Source organism: Nomascus leucogenys, chromosome 11, assembly GCF_006542625.1.
Source record: "Nomascus leucogenys isolate Asia chromosome 11, Asia_NLE_v1, whole genome shotgun sequence".
Classification (NCBI taxonomy): domain Eukaryota; kingdom Metazoa; phylum Chordata; class Mammalia; order Primates; family Hylobatidae; genus Nomascus; species Nomascus leucogenys.
Genome location: NC_044391.1, coordinates 18,408,427 through 18,427,817, shown reverse-complemented (window position 1 = coordinate 18,427,817; position 19,391 = coordinate 18,408,427). Strand labels below are relative to the sequence as shown.

Sequence of the window (19,391 nt, the reverse complement as noted above, 5' to 3'; positions counted from 1 at the left end):
GGAGCATTTGATACAAATCACAGCTCTTATGAAAACAGAGAAAACCAGTGATTTGCATATATGACACTGAGTATCAGTTTTATATCAAGATATGATAATTATAGGAGCTTAAAAAAAAGGAGCTAACATTTATTGAGCTCTTACTATATGCCAAACGCCCAGCTACAGCCTTATGTATATTATCTTTTTTAATCCTCACAACATATGAACTGGGTACTATTCTTATTCACATTTTATTGGTGTAAAAACCCAAGATTAAAGAAGTTAAGTGTTTGCCAAGTTCACACAGTGAGCTAGTGGCAGAGGTGAGCTTTAAATCCATGGAGTCTAATTCTAGGTCCTTTAACATTTAATCACTTTTCTATAATGCTTTTTTAAAAAGGAAACTACATTTGAGATTTATTTTGTGAAAAATTAAGATATTCTAAAACTATAGTAAATTCCACAGTGATAAAGTAATACACAGACAGACCAAGAATCATTAAGGATCTAAATAGGATAACATAAAAAAATTAAATCTGTTAAACCAAAGATACCATGAGAATGAAAAATAAGCCATAAACTAAAAAATAAACAAATATTTGCTATACAGATAATAGAGAATAATCCAGAATATTTTTAAATGCCAAAAATTGACAAGAAAAAGACAAAAATTCCAATTGAAAAATGGGGAACGCATAATAGGCCAGTCAGAAGAGGAAATATAGATCACCAAAGGTGCTCTATCTCATCACTCATCAGGAAAATGGAAAGTAAAATAACTAGATACCACTTCATACCCACAATATTGTTAAAAATTTTAAAGTCGGCTGGGCACGGTGGTTCACACCTGTAATCCCAGCACTTTGGGAGGCCGAGGAGGGCGGATCACGAGGTCAAGAGATTGAGACCATCCTAGCCAACGTGGTGAAACCCCATCTCTACTAAAAATACAAAAATTAGCTGGGCATGGTGTTGCGTCCCTGTAATCCCAGCTACTCGGGAGGCTGAGGTAAGAGAATCACTTGAACCCAGGAGGCAGAGTTTGCAGTGAGCCGAGATCACGCCATTGCACTCCAGCACTCCAGCCTGGGAAACAAGAGCGAAGGTCCATCTCAAAAAAAAAAAAACTTTAAAGTCTTATGATTCCAGATAATGATGAAAAGGAGACTATACATAAATTTGCATACAGTGCTAGTGGAGTGTAAATTACTATATCACTATTTGATTTGGCAATATACAGGGAAATTGACAACATACAAGCCCTAGGAATCAACAATTTCACTTCCAAATATATACTCCATAGAAACTCATGCAAATGTCAAATGTGTATGTCAAATGGTACATACTGTTTACAACAGTGAAACATAATAAATACTCTATAAATACTATTAATGGGAAAATGAATAAATGATAGGTTTATAAAATGGGAAGGCAGGCAGCAATAAAAAGAAATGAATTTAATTATTTTACCTATATCATCATAAGAGATCAAAAAATTTAATTTTGAGGAGGGGTAAAAGGATATATATGCTATCAAAGATAGATATTTAAATACACACAAAACAGTAATATAATTGTTATGGATATATATGTATGTATGAAAGTATGAAAACAGACTGGACAGGGTGGCTCATGCCTGTAATCCCAGCCCTTTGGGAGGCCGAGGTGGGCGGATCACCTGAGGTCAGGAGTTTGAGACCACCTGGCTAACACGGTGAAACCCCGTTTCTACTAAAAATACAAAAAATTAGCCAGGCATGGTGGCGCGCGCCTGTAATCCCAGCTACTCAGGAGGCTGAGAGGCAGGAGAATTGCTTGAACCCGGGAGGCAGAGGCTGCAGTGAGTCGAGATGGCACCACTGCACTCCAGCTTGGGCAACAAGAGTGAAACTCTGTCTCAAAAAAAAAAAAAAAAAAAAAAAAGAAGAAGAAAAGAAAACAAAGACGGAAAGGATGCACATGAATTGCAAGATAATGATTTCCTCTGAGAAGGAAGGGGAAAACAGAAGGGCAAGAGAGCATCAACTGAATCTATAACATTAGTTTCTTGCAAAACAAACAAACCACACTAAATTTTGTTCATTCTGGGTGGTGAGTACAAGGGTGTCCATTACATTATTCTATCTACCATTTTGTATGTTTGAATTATTTCAAAACTTAAGCTTTTTATATTAAACAAACTGAAGAAATTTTTACAAGCACCCTCACATGGTCAATTTCACCGATACCATATAACAGCTAAGGGATAAGTAACACAACCATCCAGACGTCCCTAATATTATTGCCAGGAAAACTACAAGAAACAAAAAGTAACAGACAGAACATACAAGGAGGCACATGTTGATTCAACTTTCTAAAACCTTTTTAGCCAGAGATGTCTAAACAAAGGGCTGCCTCACAGGTACTGAGCTTACCTGTGAGGAATCCTGTAGGGTAGTTTTTAAAGTTGTGGGTAAGATCATAGAAAGGACTCTGAAATCACTTGAGTGCACCATAGGCAGGGTTTTAAAGAAAATGAAATAGAACAGAACAGAATGAAACGTATACTACTGCATGTAATAAGGGTAAGTATTTTTTATGATACTTTGGTGTGTGTGTTTTCACATGTCCACACAAAAATTTTTTACACACATATTCACAGCACCATTATTTTAAACAGCCAAAGAATGGAAACAACTCAAATGTCCATCAAAATGAATGGATTGATAATGAAATATTATTCAGGAACAAAATGCTGATACATGCTACAACATGAATGAAACTGGAAAACATTATGATAAGTGAAAAAAAGCCAGTCACAAAAGACTGGATAGTGTATGATTCCATTCATATGAAAGCTCGAGAGTAAGTAAATCTGTAGAGACAGAAAGTAGATCAGTGGGTGCCCAGGCTGAGGGTGAAAGGCAGTTAGGGAAAATGGGCATGAGGTTTCTTTTTGAAGTGATGAAAATGTTTCAAAATTGACAGTGGTGATCGCTGCACAATTCTCTAAATACACCAAAAACTCTCAATTGTATACCATTTTTAAATGGGTTAATTCTATGCTGTGCGAATTATATCTCAATAAACCTCTTATAAAAATACATGTAAGAAAGATAGGAACTATTTTGTTCCTGGGATTATGTTAGGTTAGCTAAAGTCACAACAGCTGTATTTGATCTTCATCTTTTAATGTGGGGCCTCCTCTCCACCACAAGTCCTCATTTTTTCATCTGGTCTTAAAGCTACTTTCAGAGCCTCCATTTACACTGAGATATAAATTCTTGAAGCTGATTATACTAATGTGCCTGTTCTCTACTGGTATATTTTTCTGATTTAAACCAATATATGAAGATCTTTTAGAGGCATGAAGATTTCATGGAGTATGGGTAACATCCACTTCCTAAGAAATAAAAAAGTTATAAAAGAATATAAATATTTTATATTAACATATTAATCAGTTATAATTTATATAATAGATGTTTAAACTTATATTTATTATCTCTATTTTATATTTACATATAAATTTATATTAACATAATCCATATTAAATAATATGAATATTTTAGATTAGGTTATAGGTCCATAAAACTAAGATAAAAACTAGAAATTTATTTTCAATTTTTAGACAAAATATCTGGGGCTTAGCTATAGGAAAAAAAAGAGGATGTTGTCCTTAGTTCAAAACCATAGTTTAAAAAAATCAAACCCTAAAAATAAATAGTAAGGGAAATCCTTGGCTGAATATGCCATATGAATTCAAATCCATCAGAAATACTAGATGTCACTCTCTCAGAAGACATACATCATTGTCTTAAAGAAAATGCAGCTCCAGGCAGCGAATGACAAAGTCTGGTGAATAAAGTCACACAAAAAGGTTAAATAGCTTGAATTTATTTTTTGTTGGAAGAGACAGGGCTATAAAGTGACATGAATGATTTTGTCACAGTGATTATAGTGGCCTCAAGACAGCAAGGAGACTTTATGTGGTAGAATGTCAGTATACCAATCATTGTCCAAGTTCCTGTCATTTTCTTTGGCTGTCTCCCTCCCCTTGTCATCATGGCCCTGCCTTTCCTAATAGGCCTTGCCTTTCCTAATAAACCCTGACTCAGATTTGAAGCAAGAGGGACAGCTACTTCAATTCAAACACTCACCGTGAGAGCCCGGGCATACTAACACAGGCCCTGGCTCTGCTGGGCCAGGAGGGGTATATGTGCAGGAAGAGGAAGAAAGAATTTGGGGCTTTAGCCATAAAAGTAGAATGAGGTCCACGATCCTCTCCATGCCATCCCAACCAAAGCATTAAATAATCCAGAGAAAATAAATATTGCAACTCCTGGAACTATCTCAAAAGTACATACAATCACTAACAAATGGTCACAGAACTTTTTTCCTGCATTTTTGGTGACAGAAAATTGAAACAAAACCATAAATATTTACTGAGCACCAACTGTGTGCTAAGTAAGGCACAGTGCTAAGCAGTGCACAAACAATAGTGAATATGAATAACCAATTGTGAGCCCAACATTACAATCTGTTTCATAAGAACACCTTCTACTAACACCCAAGTTATCGGTGCCCCAATCCCCTCCTTAATGGACACATAAGCATGCACAACTTTATGCCAAGCCTATGAGGCAAGTTTTACTTTTAGGATACCTATAAAAATGCCAGGTCATTACTTTATACTGAATATGAATCCTGTAGCAATGTAGCAATGGATCCCTATCCTGTAGCAATGGATTACTGTCAAAGACTTTGAGAAATGACATGATCAGCAAATGTAGAGGGTAAACTAAGCATATAATTTAAAGCTTAAATCCAGGGGATTATGAGCAATGAGAACTAGGAAAATGATTTTAGGAAGGAGATCATTCCAGCAATAAAGGGCAGAAGGGACACTAAAATCCACATCCACAGAGGAGAATGAATGAGGAGCAATTCAAGGGGCACAACAGAAATAAACGAATGGAAAACAAGAAAAACCTCACAAAATATAGGTTTACAAGTAAGTAGTAAAATGGAAAGCGTGTTGAATTGTAACACATTTTCTAAATCCCAAAATAAGTCCAGCAATGTGCTACAGGGATGGTTCCCAATACTGAATGTAAGTAACCTTTCAGAGACTTGTTTTTACTTTAGTTGCTTAGAGAAAGAGACGCTTGACAGAAATAGAGTGGGGGGAAATACAAAATAAACCAAGGGTCATACCGAATGAGAAAAGAGCAAGGCTATGTACACAGCAAAATGGAAAAAGGCTGCAGGAAAGTGACAGAGCCTATACTGAGGGATGATGAAAGAAAGAGAAGAAGAAAAAAGAAAAGAAACAATTGTTCAGGGAAAACCTGATGTAATGATGGGGGTATGGGAGCATTAATGAAGAAACAGGGCCCTCTATAAGTCATGGCATCAACAATTTCATTCAGTCAACATTTCCTTGTTGAGCACTTGTTATGTACAAGGCTCTGTCTGTGCTCAACGATGGAAAGAAATACAAATGAAGATGAGGGTCCATGCCTTCATTCCATGTTATTGCATGTAATTAAATTAAAATGATTTTTATTCCATAACCCTACAATAACTGCAAAGTTCATCATTTCATAATCAGAACACTTAAGAAAACGCCCAAAACACTCATCAAAGACCACAAGTATATTTCATATTAAATTGATTATGAATAAATAGTACTTTTCTCTCATTAACTATGAGAGAACATTGTCTATTCAAGATTATTAAGAACTATAAGAACATCATGCTAAACTTGTCTCAGAAATTAAATTAAGTGAAAATTCTTAGTATCTCTGCACCAATATCCTCTCCCCACCACTTTATTTTTTTTTTTTACTTTAGAGGATTCTGAAAGTCAACGAAAACTGTTATACACTGTGGTTTGAAATAGTCTTACCTCTAGTCACTTACCAAGCCAGAATGGCTTCACCTTTGGTGACAGCAATGAACACTTCTTGAATTTCCCCTATCTTCTTATCAATCAATATCTGTCCAAGTTAGAAGGTACTTTCACGAGGAAATAATTCAGAAAAAGCTATGTACTATTTATAGCTAAACCAACTATACAGGATCATAAAAAGTGAGAACATTTTTGTAGTCCTGAATCAAAGCTTTCATAATCTTTTTTTTATAATTTCAACTTTTATTTTAGATTCAAGGGATATGTGTGCAGGTTTGTTACATTGGTATATTGAGTGATGCTGAGATTTGGGATATGAATGATACTATCACGCAGATGCTGAGCATAGTACCCAGCAGTTAGTTTTTCAACCCTTGCCCCTCTCCTTCCCTTCCTCTCTCTTAGTCCCCAGTATCTACCATTGCCATTTTGATGTCTATGAGTATACAATGTTTAGCTCCCACTTATATGTGAGAATATACAGTATTTGGTTTTCTGTTCCTGTATTAATTCACTTAATATAATGGCCTCCCGCCACATCCATGTGGCTGCAAAGGATATAATATCATTATTTTTAAGGCTGCATAGTATTCCATGGTATATATGTACCACATTTTCTTTATCCAGTCCACCATGAATGAGCACCTAGGTTGACTCCCTGACTTTGCTGTTGTGAATAGTGCAATGAACATGAGTGCATGTGTCTTTTTGGTAGAATGATTTATTTTCTTTTGGCTATACATAGACCAGTGGAACACAATAGAGAGCCCAGAAACAAAGCTGCATACCTCCAGCCATCTGATCTTCAACAAAGTGGACAAAAATAAGCCATGGGGAAAGAACTCCCTCTTCAATAAACAATGCTGGGATAGCTGGCTAGTTATATGCGGGAGAATGAAACTGGACCCCTAACTTTCACCATATATAAAAATTAACTCAAGATGCTTCAAACTATAAGAATCTTAGAAGAATACCTAGAGAACACCATTCTGGAAATCAGCCTTGAGGAAGAACTTATGACCAAGTCCTCAAAGCAATTGCAAAGAAAACAAAATTGTCAAGTAGGACATAATTAATCTCAAGAGCTTCTGCACAGCAAAAGAACCTATCAACAGAGTAAACAGATAACTTACAGAATTCAACAAAATATTAGCAAACTATGCATCCAATAAAAGTGTAATATCCAGAATCTATAAGGAACTTAATTCAACAAGCAAAAAATAAATAATCCCATTAAAACATGGGCAAAAGACATAGACACTCCTCAAAAGCAGACATACAAGCAGCCAACAAACAAGTAAAAAAAAATGCTCAACATCACTAATCATCAGAGAAATGCAAATCAAAACCACAATGAGATACCATCTCACATCAGTCAGAATGGCTATTATTAAAAAGTAAAAAAAACAGATGCTGATGAGGGTAAGGAGAAAAGGGAACACTTATACACTCTTGGTCGGAATGAACTTATTCAGCCACTGTGGAAAGCAATTTGGAAATTTCTCAAAGAACTTACAACAGAACTACCATTCAATCCAGCAGTCTATTACTGGATATATATCCAAAACTTTCATCATCTTTGATGATGCTAAGGTTTCTACCAAAGTCAATAAAGTTCTTCCTAAGAAATAATGGCTTCAGCCAGGTGCGGTGTTTCACGCCTATAATCCTAGCACTTTGGGAGGCCGAGGCGGGTGGATCACGAGGTCAGGAGTTCAAGACCAGCCTGGCCAAGAAGGTGAAACCCCATCTCTACTAAAAATACAAAAAATTAGCCGGGTGCAGTGGCAGGCGCCTGTAATCCCAGCTACTTGGGAGGCTGAGGCAGGAGAATCGCTTGAACTCAGAGGGTGGAGGTTGCAGTGAGCTGAGATCGTGCCACTGTACTCCAGCCTGGCGACAGAGTGAGACTCCGTCTCAAAAAAAAAAAAAAAAAAAAAGAAGAGAAATAATTGGCTTCATTCTTCAGCATACTGGTAAATTTGTAAATATATCTGTTTTTCAAAATCCCATCCTTATCAAACACTTACTTCAAGTTTTTCTGGAAGGCACATGAAAGCATTCCTATTTGTAAGCTACGGCTAATACCAACCTTGAAAATTCACAATCTATGGCAAACCATGACTGACACCAAAATTATCTATCTCAGTAAGAACAAATTTTCCAAATTCTAACTTAGGGACTCTTCATTTACACAACATACATTTATTTAACACATACCACATGCTATTCAAAATAAGATGTTGCTCATTTTGTACAAACTGATTTTTTACAGTATGAAAAACTCCTGCATAAATTAGGAAATCAATATTTAACTGGGTCTCATCTCCTGATCCACGTAAGGCACAGTGTCTAAAGTCTAAACTGTAAAATGGGGAGAAGTGTGAAGCCCCTTAAAGCATTCTCTCACTAGCCTGCAGACGTTTACAAAGACCAACCAAGAAGAAGAAGAAAGAGGAGGTGAAAGACAAGAAGGTAAAGAAAGAGGAGGAAGAAATAATTTTAAAAAGGAAAAAAGAAAAACACACACACTCATAGAATAGGAAGGGAGAAGAAGAAGGAAGAAGGAGGAACCGAACACTTAAAGCTCATGTGTGGATGAGAACAAGACTGACTAAAAAAAAAAAAAAAAAAAAAAAAAAGAAAAAAGAAAAAAAACACAAGTTTCCCTTTAAAGACCTAAGACCCAGATCAAGGGTGGAGCCAGAAACTCAGAAAGTGCTTCAGACTCTTTCAGGTAGCTCTTTCTAGTTCAGCCAGAAGGATACTGACATGACCAGCCTAGTATCTTCTCTTGATAATTTGCTCTCTGATTTCCCTGAGCCTCACCTGCCACCACCCTTTTACCTACAGCCTATTCCTGACCATATCTGATGATCCTAGATCATTCCTCAGGTAACTGCTTGCCTCGCTCCCTCTCCAGCCTACTTTAGATTAATACCACCAAGCTATGTGTAACCTCAACTGCCACTTAAGCCTGCTGAGGAGCCACAGCTGAGTTCCTCAACAGACCACTAACAGGATATCCCAAAGGCATTAAAAATCCACTAGGGAAATCAAAGAAATCTGCAGAACCAGGTTCTGTCAAGTGGCAGCTCTTGCTGTAGCATCGTGCTGTTTAATCCAAAGAAAGAAAAACCACACAGAGAAAAAAGCTTGAGCTATGACCAAATTGTGTGTGCCAGCAAATTGTGTGTACCAGCCCGACCCCCAACATCCTAACCTCATCCTAACCTTGAAGTGCCTAGGTTCAAATCCCCTAACCTCACTAGTGGAGGAAATGAAGGCAATTCCTTTGAAACAAATCTGCTTAAAAGGCAAATTGAAAAAAAAAAAAAAAAAAAGAACAGAAATTGACCAACTAGAGGTAAAAGCTAGAGACATGGGGCAGTGTGAAGCAGAATAAGTGGTCTCACAAAACTCAACCAGGAGTTCTGCCTCAGCTAGAAAATTTTAAAATCACTTGCAAAATGTGAGCTCTCAAGGCCTATCTGCAGAAAAGCACTATCGATTTCTCATCTTCAAAGAGTTATCTAACAATCTTTACTTGAGACAAAAAACGCAACAAAAGGGCAATTATTGCTAAGTGCTAAAATCCCCTAGTACAAAATTAAATTTTAAAAAGGAGAAGAAAAATGTTCATTTAACCTTGCTGACACATGATTCTGAAAATCTCTTCAACGCAAATAACAAGCATATTTAGGGGTAGGGGAGAATGATTTATGTTCTTTATTTTTCCCTTTCCAGTTAGAACTGCTGATATTTCTGGATCATGGTATAACATTTTCAATTTTATTTTCAAAATCAAGTTACAGAGAACAGTCCGTCCTGGGGGAAACAAAACAAACTTCTATTTTAAAAGGAACTCTAATGATAAAATCAAAAGTAAGGGATAGCCAGAAGTCTAAAATCATTTTTATATAAAATATTTCTATTTTAAAACATACAGCATGTTGTACTCTATTTTAATTATATGTAAAATAACTGCAAGTTAGCTAGGGAGGAGACCTGGGCAAGACCAAGAAATAACGTTAGGTATGTTCCAACACGGAGATAAATGGGAAACCACATGTCAAATAAGTAGTAAAGATTATAAAAGATTATTTTATGTTGATGTCTAACATTTTGAGAATCCTATTCCCACTTCTACCACTTATTACCTGTGTAACCTTAGGCAGGTTAATTAACTTCAGTTTCCTCATCTTCAAATGGGTATAACAGTATCTACCTCATAATAAGAGATAATGCATGTAAATCACTCAGTACAATGCCTGGTACATGACAAAAAAAGTTATATATTATTTATATTTTGTATATATTATATATTTATACTTATATATTATAAATGTTTATATTTATGTAAGTTAATAAATACTAATCCTCATTTTTTCAACTATTTCCCCCAATGTTTGCTTGCAAGTACTTTTATTATCAAAGTAAACACATTCAACTACATGTTCTCAGAAGCTATCATTTTTTGTTATTATTGATTACATATCTCTTTTACCTGAATGATATCACGTTTGGGACTCTGGTACTGCTAGTTCTATGAAGGCATAAAAGATATTTTGTATCTTTTCTTTTGGAGAAAAATATATGAATATGGATCCCTGTTTAGCAATTAATGTTTCTACCTATGAAACTTTGACCACAAAAAAGCATATACAATTTTGGTGTTGATTGCTGAATACTAATATGTGACTTACAATGAATGAATGTAACAGACAGTGTACGTATCTACAAACAAATAGGACACGCATCCTTCAAGAGGTGTTTTTCACCATTTAAATGTCAGATATCCTCACAAATTCCATTTTCATTTTCAAGATAATAAAAATGAAACATTCCTGTTGTGTTCTGCAAGCTTCTTCACTATTTTCTAACTTTAAAATGTATATATTTTTCAGGCACTAAAAGTCATATATAGTTCCAATGGGGTAAATGTAAGAAATCTGACTCCAGCGACATTGAACGGCATCTAAAGAATTGTTGGCGGCCCCCTTCCATAAGACCAGTCTAGAGTAGTAAAGCACATAGGCAGTGCGGTGGAGCTGAAGTGCCTAGGTTCAAATCCCCTATCAGCTTTGTGACTTTACAGATAAGTATTACCTGTCACACATGATTTTTGTGAGGACGCAATGAATTAATGTACATCAAGTATTCAGAAGACCATTTGGCACATAAAAGGTAGCCATGTAAGTTACCATATATTTAACTATTTTAGTATATAACATATATAGTGACACTATTAAAAGTATTTTTCTCTTTTTATCATTTCCTTTTCCTTCCACCTTCTCACCATTCCCCTCAAGGACTCTACCTTTTCTTCTGCTCCATCCCCCAGCCCACTTTTATGAACATCTATCTTCTTTCCCTTTGGGGCTTATCCATGATACTTAATGATAAATATGGCCCTATCTAATTAGCCCCACTGGAGTTAGGGAATACTACTGACCTTACAGATTCCTGTTCTCAGTGTGTTGTGAGAAAAAAGCAGGCCTCTCTCCAAGTTATTCTAAGGGACTCTATTTATTAAAAATGACAGGAGAACTCTTGGCATTCTTTGCAATATGAGAAAGCAAATAAAAATAGGAACATTTTTTATCAACCTATAAGCTCTTAGAGTCATTCATAGTTAGTTTCCTATGTGTAGCTGTACAGAAGTGATGAAAGACTGATTCCTTCTGTGCACCATAACCTCATTAGGTAGAATTTTAAAGATACCAAAAACACATACATATACAAATTGGGATTTCATAGTGTAAAAACGAGACTAAGGGAAACTCCTACAATTCTGAATTTTACTTTTTTTTACAATTTAATTGGAAAAGAAGATGGTTGGTAGGAGAATAAAAATTCATTGTGAAATGCCTCCTATTTATAGCAGTAGAACAAAGTTCTGATTGGTGGCAAAACTTTATCAATATTGAGCCACTTACTTTAACAAATGCACAGTATAAAAAAAAAAAAGATGTTTGTGCTACCCTTGCAAAATACTTCCAAAGTTGTAATTCCTAGGAGCCATTTTCTGCCAGGGAAGCAGTACTGCAGACAATTTACCATCAAGCTGACTCAGTGCTCGTCAATGAAACAGCACAATGCAAAGTACAGCTCATCCATGCACAGGCATATGTACAAGTACATCGATAAAAATGGAGCACACCTACTGCTTGCCATCTTGCTGCCATTTGGCATTTTTCCCATTTGTTATTGGTTATCAAAACTATGACAAACTGTAGATCTATGTCCTTGGCACTTTGCTACTTGGGAAGCTACAACACTTCCTAGGGAAAGAGCCAGAGGAAAAAAAGTAGCCCATCTATTCATTGACAACAAAGGCTTCCAGCAAAAAGAAATTTTGCTCCTTGTAGAAATATATAATCACTGGGTAAAAAACAAAGTATTAAAAATGTATGGGGTGAAAACACAACAAAATAAACCACAAAATAACAACCTTGATATAAATCTGTAATGCTTAGTTGACAAAAAAGAATCATTAAGGTGCTTATTCAAAAAATAGCAATTACGTGTATCAAACAATGAGTAGTATCAAACCATCAGTAAGACTCAGGAGGTGATATCTTGCCTACGCAGAAGTCCAGGTAAAAGTATAAGTTTTATCCTTTCACCTGCAAACATACAATTCTTTCAGCACAAATAATTTCAAGACAGAAGAAAGGCTCTCAATATTTTGAATATTCTAGGCCTGAATGCTATTTTCCAGGAATGAAATTACTTTAGACTAGGTAAACAACTTTGAAGATAGCAAGGCTACCCACAATCAAATATAATTACTTTGACTACCATTTCTAGGACTTTGTGGCATAATAAGCTTTCAGTAGTGGGCTGATCCTCCCACTTGTGATAAAAATAAAGTATATGCATTCAAGTAACCATACAGTAAAGAAATCATTTACAATATGTACTTATATCAACAGAATTACTATTTAAAACCAATCAAATTGTCAGCATTTAAACAGAACTACAATGAAAATTTCTTCTAAAATTTTTCTGTCCCAATTTAGGGATGAAAACTGAAACAAGGACACATTAAGAGTAAAATTAAGGTGGTTTATATCATTGTAGTTCTTGGAAGCTTTCTGAAACACTAAGTAATACATTGCTGATTTCCATACTCTTTTTAACCTTTTAAAAAACTGACATATAATAACTGTACATATTTATTGGGTACATAGTGATGTTTTGATGCATACAATGCATACTGATCAGATCAGGGTAATCAGCATATCCATCTTGGTGAATGGCTTGATTTTTTTTTTTTCTGAGATGAAGACTTGCTCTATCGCCCAGGCTGGAGTGCAGTGGCACCATCTCTGCTCACTGCAACCTCCGTCTCCCAGGTTCAAGCGATTCTCGTGCCTCAGCCTCAGGACTACAGGTGCCCACCACCACACCGGGCTAATTTTTGTACCCTTAGTAGAGGCAGGGTTTCACCATATCGACCAGGCTGGTCTCGAATCCTGACATCAAATGATCCACCTACCTCGGCCTCCCAAAGTGCTGGGATTACAGGCGCGGGCCACCGTGCCCAGCCAATGGCTTGCTCTTACCAAGTGAAAAGTAATTCCTGAATTAGGTTAGATAACCTATAAAGTCTCTTCTATCTCTAGGACTATTTGATTCCACTTAGTTAAATATAAATTTGAGTAATTTGTAACATACTTCTGGGACTATGTTAAACTCAGGTAATTAAGGCACCATTTTGCATTCAAGTGATGTCATAAAATATCTAAATAGTACTCAAGCAGCCTGAGGGAGTTAATGTTATTTAACAAAGACTCATATAGTGCTTACTCTATGCCCAGCATTGTTGTAAGTGCATTATAAATATTAATTCATTTATAGTTATTTTCAGTATATTTACTAAGTTCTTATGAATCTTAAAGATTATGTGAGCATTTACTAGTGAACTAAAGTACACAGCTACAGTCACGTGCTCTTTGAAATTAAAATTATTCATTCTAACAATTAGGATTATCTGACAATAACATGAATCTGGTCAGTTAACTCGCCTAACTGAAATCCTTTGACTGCCTTCAAGACAAATTCCAAATTCCTCAGTAAGTCATGAAAGTGCCACAGCATCTACTCTTTGCTTTCCTGTTTTATCTTATCTGTCCCCGAAATCTTTACTATTTGCAATTAACAAAAACATATCCTAATTCCCATGTACCTATGTACTTACTGCCTCTTTGGTTGGATATGCTTACCCTTCCTTTTAATGAAGCAATTCCAAACTCACCCTTGAAACACGGCTTCCCCAGAGAGCCCACCCTGACTGCTCACCTGGGTTAAGTACTAGCCTTCTCTGCCTCCACCGGCCTCTGTGATCACCTCCAGAAAATCACAAGGCAAAGTATAACTGTTTATTCACCCACTCATTTTCCACATCTTTAAGAATTCCTTAAAGGAAAACTGTGTCTTTTATCTCTAAATGCCCATGGTCTTGCATAAAAATTGGTACAGAGTAGGAGCACAAGTAAATAAATGCCTTTTAGGCCGGCCGTGGTGGCTCACGCCTGTAATCCCAGCACTTTGGGATGCCAAGGCGGGCGGATCACAAGGTCAGGAGATTGAGACCATCCTGGCTAACATGGTGAAACCCTGTCTCTACTAAAAATATAAAAAATTAGCCAGGTGTGGTGGCACGCGCCTGTAGTCCCAGCTACTCGGGAGGCTGAGGCAGGAGAATCGCTTGAACCAGGGAGGTGGACCTTGCAATGAGTCGAGATTGTGCCACTATACTCCAGCCTGGGCAGGAGAGTGAGACTCCATCACAAAAGAAAAAAAATAAAAATAAAAATAAATAAATGGCTTTTAAAGAAACAAATCAACAAATGTATATAAGCTTTTTGAGTTCACAGAAAATCACCCTAATTTTATTTATGAAGTAGAAAGGAAGTTGATAAAAATATCTATGGGTGGCCAGGCATGGTGGCTCATGTCTGTAATCCCTGCACTTTGGGTGGCCGAGGTGGGAGGATCACCTGAGGTCAGGAGTTCCAGACCAGCCTGGCCAAAATGGTGAAACCCCGTCTCTACTAAGAATACAAAAATTAGCTGGGCATGGTGGCGGGCGCCTGTAATCCCAGTTATTCAGGAGGCTGAGACAGGAGTATCGCTTGAACCTAGGAGGTGGAGGTTGCAATGAGCTGAGATCACGCCATTGCACTCCAGGCTGGGTGACAGAGCAAGACACCATCTCAAAAAAAAAAAAAAATCTATCGGTATCTAAAATTAAAATGCCATAAATTAGATTATTTAAGTATTAGACAAATAACAAGGGCCATAAAAAATCAACTTATGTTTTTCGATCCAATGATTACCCTTAGGGAAACTAGAAATGCCAGTAGTGCAAGAAAACTCCTCTGTTTCCTAACTGTAGGAAAAGTTGGCCTAAGATAAATAGGTCTTCAAAATTTTGTCAGATTTGGTCCTAGTTATCAATGATTTCCACCTGTAGTTTAAGCAGCATGGTAAACTGCAGTGGCTCCCAAGTGATACAGACATCAACACGTACTATGTGTACCTTACTATGTGCCAGGCACTGGGATAACGTTTTGTAATAATTACTATAAGATGGTATCGTTGCTTTCATTTCTGACTTGAATAAATAATCTATTCATACTGTTAAACCTAAATCTTACCAATTCATTCATACTTCACCAAAAACCAGTCATTCTTCTCTATTGTGACGTTTATTGCTATAGGGAGTAGAAGCTCTATGAGCCCAAAATAGCTTTCCACCCCAAGTCAAGAGTCCTGTGAATCAAAAGACTGCACAAGTGGTGCTCCATAAATGGGGAGAAAAGGAGGACTGACCTCCTCCACTTTTCAAAAGTGGTGGTCTTTCACCAACACAGAAAAGGCAAGAGGTACCCGAAGACATTTCCAGCATGAGTCAGAGATTCTGTGAGTTTCCAGGTTCAATCCTGTTATTTTCTTTTTCTGTATCTCTACTTCCCTCAGTCTCTCTTCCTCTCCTAGAAAGCCTTTGTGAATTGTTTTGAAGCACTGGCTACAACAGCAAAATCTTGACTCTGAGAAACTCTACAAGATGAAAGACTGTATGTCTTCACTGAAAAAATCGCAAGGGTAAAAAAAGAGAAAATGAGGGGAAAGAACCATACATTAAAAGAGCTTTTATAAAACAAAAAAACAGGCTAGGCCCCACAACTCACACCTGTAATCCCAGCATTTTGGGAGGGCGAGGCCGACAGATGGTTTGAGCCCAGGAGTTCAAGGCCAGCCTGCGCAACATGGTGAAATCCCATCTTTACAAAAACAAACTTTTAATTAGCCAGATAAGGCGGCACATGCCTGTAATCCAAGCTTCTCAGGAAGCTGAGCTGGAAGGATCACTGGGGCCCAAGAGGTCAAGGCTGCTGTGAGCCATAATAGTGCCACTGCACTCCTGTCTGGGTGACAGAGTGAGACCCTGTCACAAAAAATAAATAAATAAACTAATTGCAATCTACAGACATTATCTGGGTCCTAGTCCAGACAAACTTACTTAAATATATACTCTAAATATATACTCTCTCTCTCTCTATATATATATATATACACACACACACATATAAACATTCACACACATACATATACATATATACATACATATTTACGAGAACTGGAAATTTGAAAAACAGGATATTTGATAGTAGTAAGAAATTACTGCTAATTTTTGAAAATACAATAACATGGTTGCATTTTTAAAAGAATCCTTACCGTTTAGTGGTACATTCCTATAATTTTTATGAATGAAATGATATGATTTGCTTCAATACAATACAGAGAGAGAAAGAAGATAGAAAAAAAAATAGGTAGGGTATAGACAAAACAAGACTGGCCATGAGTTGCTAATTGTTGGAGCTGGGGGTTCATTAACTTATCCTACTCTTTTGCGTTTGAAATTTTTTATAATAGAAGGTTGCAAATAGGTGTGAAAATACTCTTCCACAGAAATAATCTTAATGAATTGAAAAATACGATGACATAGGGAAACTATGGCCCCTGCTTCTTCAGTTTTACCACTGAAACAAGTCAAAATGGAAAAGGAAAATAGGCATTTACCAAACATTAATTCACATAAAAGAATCCTTCATTAAAAGCTTAACATATCGGGATTTTCTACTAAAATAATCTTTGATGGATATTATGTAGTCCTTTAAGCTAATTTCCCACCTTCTATTAACAAAATGTTAACAGTACCAACTATTTGGCTACAAATACAGATTTAAGTAATATTTTCTATTTTTACATATTTCACACATACAGATAAGTTAGCATAATTATCACATCATTAAGATATATCTTAAAGCACTGATGAATATATTTATACATGTGAAAAGGTTTGGCTTCCCGTTGCTTCAGTCAAGTTTACAAAAATTTTCAAGTACATGAACAAGTCCTATCTTAATATGTACTTACAGGTGGGTGAACTGCCTGATCAGCTGATGTGTAGAAATAAAAAAATACACAGCCCCAGAAGTATTTACTTAAATTTGTTAATAAATTCACAGTAATTTTCAGGCATATCTGTGAATGTGTGATCTTGATTTAAATACAGATACAGTGATAAAAACTAGATTTTTTAAAAGATAATTTATAAATGCTCAACAAACAGCACAGCCCTAATTAAACCAAGAGAACTGCTACCAATAAAGAAAGTGCGAGGAGGACACTTTTTCTAGAAGGTAGGGGTGAATGGGCATATATCTCTGGTGTCCACAAACTGTGTGCGAATAGAACCTTAAAGTTCAGCTTGTTTTTACAGTTTGGGTTTCTTAAGAACATCTAGCCTTGTTTTTTTCCAATTTTTTCTTACAGTGTCAATCTTGGGTTAAATCACTTATGAAGTCTCTTTGAGGAGTAAAACAACAACAATGATGATTCCAACCCTGCCCAAATACTACCTCCCTTCTCCCTATGCATGCCTGGCTTTTGCTTGACAGATGTCAGAGGGCTCTCCGCCTGTTCTCTCAGGTCACCGCACTGCTGAAGGCACCCCGCACCAACTCCCCTCGGGCAAAGCCCTCGGCCTGTGGTTATTTTGGTTCTTTTTTGTACCCTTTTCCCCTTCTTTTTTGCACAGGGAGCGCCATGCATGACTCGCATCGGGACTGAGCTCATTTCACCCAAGAAGACATGGGATCTCCAGGGCAACCGAGCGCAATCGTGGGGTCTCGGGTGGGCCGGGAGGCACGGAGGACCACCTCCCGGACAGAGCCTCTCACCTGCCGGCCACCGGGGTCGCCCCGCACCCGCGTGTCGAGCGCGTCGTGCCGACTTTCGTCTTCGCCGCCTAAGCGGTAGATGAGGCGCAGCGGCACCATGCTCTGGCGCTCCAGGAAGCGGTTTTCCTTCCTCTTCTCTAGCTCCATCAATGAGGCGTCTCCTCCAGGCAGGAACGGGGAAAGGAGGGAGTGGAGAGAAAAGGCGAAAATAATGACCCTGACCCGCACTCCTCCATCCTGCGGTCCTACGTCTCCCCTACGAAAATCCCCACCGCCCCCTCCCTCTCGGAACCCAACTGGGAAGGACGCAGAGACACCAGCCGGAGAGCCTTGGACCAGCTCATCTGAGAGCATCCAGGAGCGGGGCCCAGAAGCAGGGCACCCCTTTCCCATTCTCCCCATTCCTCTTCAGAAGGAGAAAAATAGGCTTTGACCGAAGGCTTCTAGTGCATCTGCGCGCCTCCACACATATATTTTTGCTCCACTTCTCACCACCCTCCCGAATTTAAAAAAAAAAAAAAAGAAAAGAAAAAAATCTCCCCGCGCACTCGGGAAATGGGGATGCCCCCTTTTCAATACGCCTGAGGGCTCCAAAGATTCCCGGGAAATGGTACGGCCCGAAGGCACAGAGGACGGCTAACTTACCTGCCTGGCCGCAGCGCGCCGGGGGGCAGGTCCCCAGGACGCAGAGCAGCAAGAAGGACACGGACACAGCCACTACCGCCTGCATGGTGCTGCCGTCAGCCCGTCTCGCCCGAGACGCTCAGCTCCTCATGCCGGGGCCGCCGAGTCCGTTTCCCTCGCTCCGCGCCCCCGGGGTTCCCGCGGGCACCTCCTCCCAGCCCCGGCCGGTGCTGCGGCGGCCGTGGCGCTGCAACCTCCACCGCGGCTCAGTGCTGCATTGTGCTCCGCGGGCGCTTCCGCTGGCGGGGGGAGCGAGCGAGTGCTGCATTGGGCGGTTGGCTGTAGCTAAGTGGTTTCTAGCGCCTCCCACCTCATCCCCTGGCAAAGGCTCGGGCGGGCGACAAGCGCTCGGCAGGGAGCGAGCGCCCGGTGCACTCGCCCCCCGCGCGCAGGCAGGGGCGCGCGCAGGAGAGTCAGCTGGGAAATGTAGTTCTCTCTCCGTGTCCCGCTTGTCTCCACGATTGCACGGACTGTCGAGACCTCGTGACTGTGAAGTCCTCTATATCACGCAGACTGGAGGGGCCGGAGGGAAGGGCAAAAGAAAGATCAGCACTGGACGGCCTCCTGGCATCCGAGAT

General features: G+C 38.5%; 1 protein-coding gene across 14 annotated transcripts in view; it reads right to left on the bottom strand.

Moving 5' to 3' along the window:
- ADAM22 (ADAM metallopeptidase domain 22) overlaps positions 1 to 19,182 on the bottom strand; it is a 258,439-nt gene extending 239,257 nt beyond the window's left edge. For 9 of the 14 annotated variants that reach the window (XM_030822043.1, XM_030822044.1, XM_030822046.1 and 6 more), the window contains exons 1-2: positions 18,775 to 19,182; positions 18,130 to 18,290 (exon numbers count right to left, since the gene is read on the bottom strand). In XM_030822043.1, coding sequence (XP_030677903.1) covers positions 18,130 to 18,290; positions 18,775 to 18,859 — 246 coding nt within the window. In that variant the 5' untranslated portion in view covers positions 18,860 to 19,182. Of the gene's footprint in view, positions 1 to 18,129; positions 18,561 to 18,774 lie in introns of those variants that run through there. The other 5 variants (XR_004032234.1, XM_030822042.1, XM_012510414.2 and 2 more) reach the window with 2 other exon arrangements.
- Between the last annotated feature and the right edge of the window lie 209 nt (positions 19,183 to 19,391).